Source organism: Penaeus chinensis, chromosome 10 (assembly GCF_019202785.1).
Source record: "Penaeus chinensis breed Huanghai No. 1 chromosome 10, ASM1920278v2, whole genome shotgun sequence".
Lineage (NCBI taxonomy): Eukaryota > Metazoa > Arthropoda > Malacostraca > Decapoda > Penaeidae > Penaeus > Penaeus chinensis.
The window spans coordinates 37,222,731-37,230,230 of record NC_061828.1 but is presented as its reverse complement, the minus strand read 5'-3'; the positions used below and the strand labels follow the sequence as shown (position 1 = coordinate 37,230,230).

Genomic DNA, 7,500 nt, shown 5'->3' with positions numbered 1-7,500 from the left:
GGACAGGGGGGGGGAGGGGGGAGGGGGGAGGTATATCGTGGAGACATATAATTCTTTTGTGTCTTTTTTTTTCTGTTTCCTTTTCCATTTTATCTACTTTTTTTTTATTTTTTTGCGTTATCACTTTCTCTTTACATTTTCTTCTCTTCTCCTCATTGTACACCCATCGCGCGCGTACACGCTCACACACACACACACACACACACACACACACACACACACACACACAAACCCGCAATACACACGCATACACAAAAGCAGATTTGACAAATTGGCCCTTAATAGAGTAGTTGGAGGAGGGCGGCTGTCGCAGGTGAGTTAAAAGGTGGGCGGGCGAGTGGGGGAAAAGGTGGGCTGTGAAGGGTGGGCGGGCGAGGGGAGAGAGAAGTGGGCGACAGGTGAGCGGGCGAGGGGAAAGATAAGTGGGCGACAGGTAGGTGGGTGAGGGGAGAGAAAAGTGGGCGACAGGTGGGCGAGGGGAGAGAAAAGTGGGCGACAGGTGGGCGGGCGAGGGGAGAGAAAAGTGGGCGACAGGTGGGCGGGCGAGGGGAGAGAAAAGTGGGCGACAGGTGGGCGGGCGAGGGGAGAGAAAAGTGGGCGACAGGTGGGCGGGTGAGGGGAGAGAAAAGTGGGCGACAGGTGGGCGGACGAGGGGAAAGCTTTGCTGAATACGGAGTCGGTAGGTGGGTTTATGGAGGAGAGGTGGGTGTGAGGGGAGAAGAAATGATCTCGTGTGTGACTATGAGGTGTGTGTGTGTGTGTGTGTGTGTGTGTGTGTGTGTGTGTGTGTGTGTGTGTGTGTGTGTGTGTGTATGTATGTGTGAGGACGCTAGGTATGAGGTGAGGTGAGTAAGGACGCTGGGTATGAGGTGTGACTGAGGGCGATGGGTATGGCGTGAATATGCAAGTGAGGGATGAGTTGAGTGGGCGGGTGGGCGGGCATGTGGCTTGGCGACGGGCGGGCCAGGGGGGGGAGGGTATAAAAGGTGTGCAGGCCGGCTGGTGCCAACGGCGTCATTGCTTCGTCAGGCTGCTCGTGCCCGCGCCCCCTGCTTCCTCGCTGGGGATAGGTGGCCCTTCATTGTGTGTCTATGTGTGTGTGTGTTTCTTATTTTAGAAAAATGAAATAAATAGGAATGGGCATTTTCTTTTTGTTTTATTCTATTTTTATTTGTTCATCTCTCGCTCCCGTTCTCTTTCTGTGTTTATTCTTACTTTCTCGTCTCTCTCTTTTCTTTTCTTTTCTTTTCTTTTCTCTTCTCTCTCTTTCCTTTTTCTTTTCTTTTCTTTTCTTTCTTTTCTTTTCTCTTACTTTCTTTTCTAACTCATATTTGTTTTCCTCTTTCATTCATCGCGTTCCTGCCTTGCGTGCGCGTGTCGTCTGTGCGTCTGTTCTGTATTCGGGGAATGTCAAGGGAGTTATTGTTCTTTCAGTAATATATTACGGTTTTTTGTTCTACAATTCTTTTTATTTTACTTTTAGATCGTGAAAAGAATCCGCGATAACGTAATGATGATAGTAGGAGGTGTAATAATAATGATTATGATAATGATGATGGTAATTATGGTCGTGGTGATGAAAATAATAATAATGGTGATAATAATTGTAATAATAATTATGGTAATGATAATATTGATTAAGACTACAGGATTTTGCTTATGCAGTGTGACACGTTTATTAAAGTTAGGCGGACATTTAGAAAACGGAGGAGACGCATAAGTCACAAGTTTACCCGGAATGTCTTTGCCTTCGAACACGTTGCATATAAAACATATATACATGTTCTAACGTCAGTCAAATTGCCTGATTGCAACCCTTTCAGTCCGAATGAATTTAGTCCCAGATCATCCTCAAACTAAGAAATGCGGGTCGAGGTGGCGGGATATTTCCTTCCGACTGCTAAACTCGCTTCGGCTCATTTTAGATCATTTCTACTCATATCGGCTCATTTTTTTACTCGCATTTACTTGCTTTAGCTCGCTTAAGCTCACCTTAACTCATTCCAACTGGTTTTAACATGCCCTAACTCCTCTCATCTCGCCTCATCTCGTCTCGGCTCCCCTTAGTTCGACTCAAGTTGCCACAGCTCATTTCAACTCTCCTCCACTCATTTCGACTCACCTCAGCTCGCCTCAACTCACTCCAACTCACCTTAACTCATCCCAAATTAACTCCCCTTAAATCATATCAGGTCGCCACACCTCGTCTCAAATCATCTCCTTTCTCCTCTTGCAGTTTTGTGCAATAGTGTCTACGGTGCTGAGCGTGGGTGCTGTGGTGGGCCACTTGGTGCCTGGTGCTGTGCTGGTATACATCCTGCTCATGCTGGTGATGACGGGCCCGGGGATCCTGCTGCACGTGTTACCCGACTCCTTCTACGAGCGCCTGGCCAAGATGAGGGCGGCGCTCAGGGGGGAGGACTCGGAGATGGGTGGGTAGCTGCCGCGATCTTGGCCTTCCGCGGCATGCCTTTTATCGTTTATTCGCTTTAATTCTTTGGGTTCGTTAGTTCGTTGATGTACGAATGCGTTTCTTTGTGAACGCAGTGATTCATTCGTATGTTCATTTGGTGGTCGTGTTCTTTCTGTTTCCCTCCGGCTGTAGCCCTGTCTCGCGGCTAACTCGTGGACACCGTTTCAGAGATCTCCAACGTGTCTCTGGACAGCGACCTGACGGAGTTCATGCCGGAGCTCCAGTCCGCCGAGGCTCAGGCAGCCCTGGACGTGCCCCTCATGAGCCAGGATCCTCCAGAAGTGGAGCAGATGGTCGAGGACGCCTACCTGCAGGAGGAGTCGGAAAGGAGCACGAGGAAGAGGACCAAAAATACTGGCGGAGGCGAGAGAGGCGAAGGGGCCCCTGCCGCTCAGGGACTGACCTTGCCTCTCAGTCCGGAAGGTGGGCAGGAGAGCCACGTCGGGGGGGGGTTACACAAACACACACGTACGCAAACACACACACAAACACACACACACACACACACACACACACACACACACACACACACACACACACACACACACACACACACACAACACACACACACAACACACATACATACACACACACACACACACACACACACACACACACACACACACACACACACACACACACACACACACACACACACACAAATACACACACACACACATACATACACATACATACATACATACATACATACACACACACACACACACACACACACACACACACACACACACACACACACACACACACACACACACACATACATACATACATACATACATACATACATACATACATACATACATACATACATACACACACACACACATACACGCACACATATACGCACATGTACACGTACACAAACACGCACATGTACATGCACATGCACACGCACATGCACATGCACATGCACATGCACACATGCACACACAATCAGGTCCTAAGAGCGAGTGTGAAATATCAGTAATAGTGCAAATGTGAAAGTAATGACTGGGCAAGTTGCTGTCAGCTTGTATTGTGTCTAGAACTTTCACGACATAATCAAATATTTATACATATGTGTCTTGGTTTGTAGAGGAGAGAAGGCTGTCAAGAAAAATTACAGTTAGAAGATAAAAAAGAGAATAAGATCACAAAGTGTGCTTGTATTACATTTGTTGTTTTCTCCCCACAGATGGAATCAGCTCTACATTTTTCACAAGTGGACTTCCTGAGGATTTCCCCTCCTATGACCATGACAGCGTTGAGGATCTTGATGGTCCTGATATAGAGCTTCCGGACCTCCCCAAAGTAGTAAGGGAGCCTGTCCCAGAAAGGCAGGGCACAGGTGGGGATAGATATCAAATGGAGTTTGTCTCCTCACACTTTGGTGATAGCAGTGAGGAGGAGGATGCCTTTTTAGAAGGATTAACCTTCGAAGAAAGGGTCCAGGCAAGGCCAGAGCCCCGGGCACAGCCCTCCATCCCTAGTCAAACAAATACTTCGCCGCCTATGGATCCCATAGGACAATTAATGACTAGCGTTATAGCTCAAAATGCAGGCAATGTTTTATCTGCTCTTGGACAGAATTTAATGACATCTGTGATAGGGCAAGCAGCAGCACAGGCCCAGCCACCCCCCCAAATGAGCCAGCAGCCAAGACGAACGGCAGCAGAGCCAACAGCAAGAATGACGAGGTCACAAGACCGTCAGCAGCAATCGGTGACAGATCTTGAGGAAGACTTTGAACTTATTTCTGATGAAGAGTTCCAGTGATTTAGTGTGCTGTGGACAGGCATGTGTAGCTGAAGAAAAAGATGTCATAATACTAGAGCAACAATATTTTGGAGCAACTACTCTCTTAGAAACATTCGTTTGAAGAAAAGTCCTTTAGTTATGATAAAGCTATTTTTTCTTGTATTAATGCACCGATAGTATGAAATTTTTCATATCAAAGTGATGGTGGCCTTAATAATGATATCTCAAGGAGTACCATTCTTACAGTATAACAGTGTTTGTTGCTGTAATGTTTTTACTTAATTAAAAAGTACAGCTAGGAAAAGAATAGAAGTTACCCTCCATTTTGATTCTTTATCTCCCTTCTTTTAATTGCTATTGGTACTCAGGGCAAGACCGTGCTGAACTAACTCTGCTTGAGAGGTTGAACATTCTAGTGAAGTGGCCAACCACAGTAGTTGCTTACTTTTTGATCTTTTGAGATCTCATTCCTAAAGAGTAACTTACCTGTCCTTTGCCAGCATACTCCCTTGGAATTGTTGTTGATGTGCACAAATGCAAATCATTCAGCTGTCCTGTTTTACAGTTTCTGAAGTTCACTGAAAAGACAAAGGTTTATGGGAATACACACACACACACACACACACACACACACACACACACACACACACACACACACACACACACACACACACACACACACACACACACACACACAGTCCTAACTCAATTGGCATGGAAGGCAAAAATACAATCCATGTCCACTGTCATATTAGTTTATTAGCTGTCTTTATGCACAGATGGCTCTACAAGTGCAAAGTCACCATGGTGTCAGTTATTATTTGTACCTCTTTCAGCTGTTTTCCATTTTCCTTGGAAAGCTTCTTTTTTATTATATGTTTGTCTTTATTGTTATTAGTTATCAATAACAGTAGCAGTTTTGATGTTAATAAATCCTGCAGATTCAAGGAATAGGGAAATTAAATGTGGTCACTGATTGACTCCTTGGTGACTGAGCACATGTGGAACCATCTGTATGTAACAAATTTCACACACACACACACACACACACACACACACACACACACACACACACACACACACACACACACACACACACACACACACACACACAAAAATCCATTAGACAGTACATAAACTTGAGGCAATTGGGTTAAATACACATTCATATACCATCACTCACACTCTCATGATCATGATCATATCTTACATTTACATTTTCATATATTAATTCACTCTCTCACGCACTCACACACACACACACACACACACACACACACACACACACACACACACACACACACACACACACACACACACACACACACACACACACACACACACACACACACACACACACACACACACACAAACACACAAAACACGCACATGCACACACACATGAAACACACACACACACGAAACACGCACACACACAAAACACGCACACACACTTAAAACACGCACACACACAAAACACACACATATACATATATGTATATTTGTATATACATATGTACCTTCATATGTGTTCATAAATAATGCATCTTCTCATCCATCGCCCATCCTACTTTCATTAAGCATATTCACACTTGTGTGTGTGTACAGACAAGCTTGGATATTTTTAAAAATTAGATTGCAAGAAAGAAAGAAAATAATGCTGTTATTTTAGTTGAAGAAGAAAGACTTTGTTTATATATATATACATGTTTGAAAAAGTTTGTTCCAAAGTAACACAGCATGATGTTGGAAGGGTATTGAAAGAAACTGTCCATTTCTAATATAGTTTTGTGTGATTGTGAAAGCAAGTCTTATTTATGCATGTTTGTGTGATTGTTCATATATTTATATATATATGTATATACTTGTGTATATGTGTATATGCACATGGAAATCCATACAGCATGAATTTATATACTGATAGATTGGGTCTTGAATTTTATCAGCATTTATTGGAATACTGTCTATATAACCAGTTTAGGAAAAAAAAAATAACAATAATAATAATAACAATGATGATAATAATAATAATAAATGAAAAGAAATAAAAAAACTAGGATGATCAAGTGAAAGACAAAATGTAATATCTGTTTGTATTCCAATCCATGAGTGGCTAACATTTAGTAAGGTAAATGCGATTGTGAAAAGGTCATTTAGAAATATTTGAGATTATGGCTATATGAAAGAGCCTTCCTTATGGTGTTTTTTTTTTTTTTTTTTTTTTTATGTCGAGTGTCAAGCCATGATTATTTGAAGGCTAGGATGAAAAGGCAGCTTGGAGTATCAACCTCACTTCAGCTGAATGCATTCAGCATAATCTCAATCATTTTTATAGATTGTCTTTTTTATCATTTCCATAATTATTGGTTGGAGCTTTCTGATCACATGCTTTTTACTATGGAAATGCATTCAGGAGTGATAAGCTGCAATGAACAGTATTAGTATTTCCTGTGGTAATCGGATTACTGTTTCAGTCCGAATTTTACATTCTCTTACTCCCAGTAATTGTATAGGGTAAAGCGGGACTCCAGGGATTAAAATCACTAGCTTTTCAGTTACTCATTTTCATTTGCTTTGTCTTCCTTAGAGTGCCACTGTGGCAGTCACTTTCATACAGTATTACATATTCAGAAATATTTCTGAATTGACATTAAAAAGGGAGCCTTGCAACTGAAAATTTTATTTCCTTATTTATTAGAATTCAAGCACTGTTATTTACTTTTTTCTCTCTCTTCATATGTGAAGTTGGTCAGATATGTTTTTTGATTTAACATTATAGATCATGCTTTATCTTCCAAAGTTCAATTATTATCTTTTTATGGTTGGAGAATATGATGATATCCTAGTGTTTACATTTTAAATGTAAGGCTTTGTTAAATCTGGTCTCCAGGTTTTATGTGTTTTGCAGTAAGATTGGGTTAAGGAACTGTGTCATGGTGGATTAGGCAGTGATATAATTGTGATTGTTTATGTAGATTGTGCCTGGATGGAGTTTGAGAAAAGTGATTTGTTTGTAAAAAAAAATCAGCATCAATAGATTTAGTATAAACCTTAGAATTGGTTGAACTTCTTGGAGATAATATATGACCAAATAGGTATACATTAATGGCCATTGTTGGTAACATTTCCAAAACCCCTAACACTTTGATACACTCTGATACATGTTTGCCCTTTATGCGTAGATTATTGGAACCTGTTGAAACATCTTTTCATTTTGTATCAAAGTGTATGCCTTCAACTTGATATGGTTTGATACACTCCGGCCAGCC

At 42.2% G+C, this 7,500-nt stretch overlaps 1 protein-coding gene across 1 annotated transcript in view; it reads left to right on the top strand.

Moving 5' to 3' along the window:
* LOC125029965 overlaps nt 1-5,287 on the top strand; it is a 7,647-nt gene extending 2,360 nt beyond the window's left edge. The window contains exons 4-6 of the mRNA XM_047620158.1: nt 2,193-2,432; nt 2,642-2,896; nt 3,669-5,287. Of these exons, the coding sequence (XP_047476114.1) occupies nt 2,193-2,432; nt 2,642-2,896; nt 3,669-4,249 (1,076 nt within the window). The 3' untranslated portion in view covers nt 4,250-5,287. The remainder of the gene's footprint in view (nt 1-2,192; nt 2,433-2,641; nt 2,897-3,668) is intronic.
* Nucleotides 5,288-7,500: the final 2,213 nt, after the last annotated feature.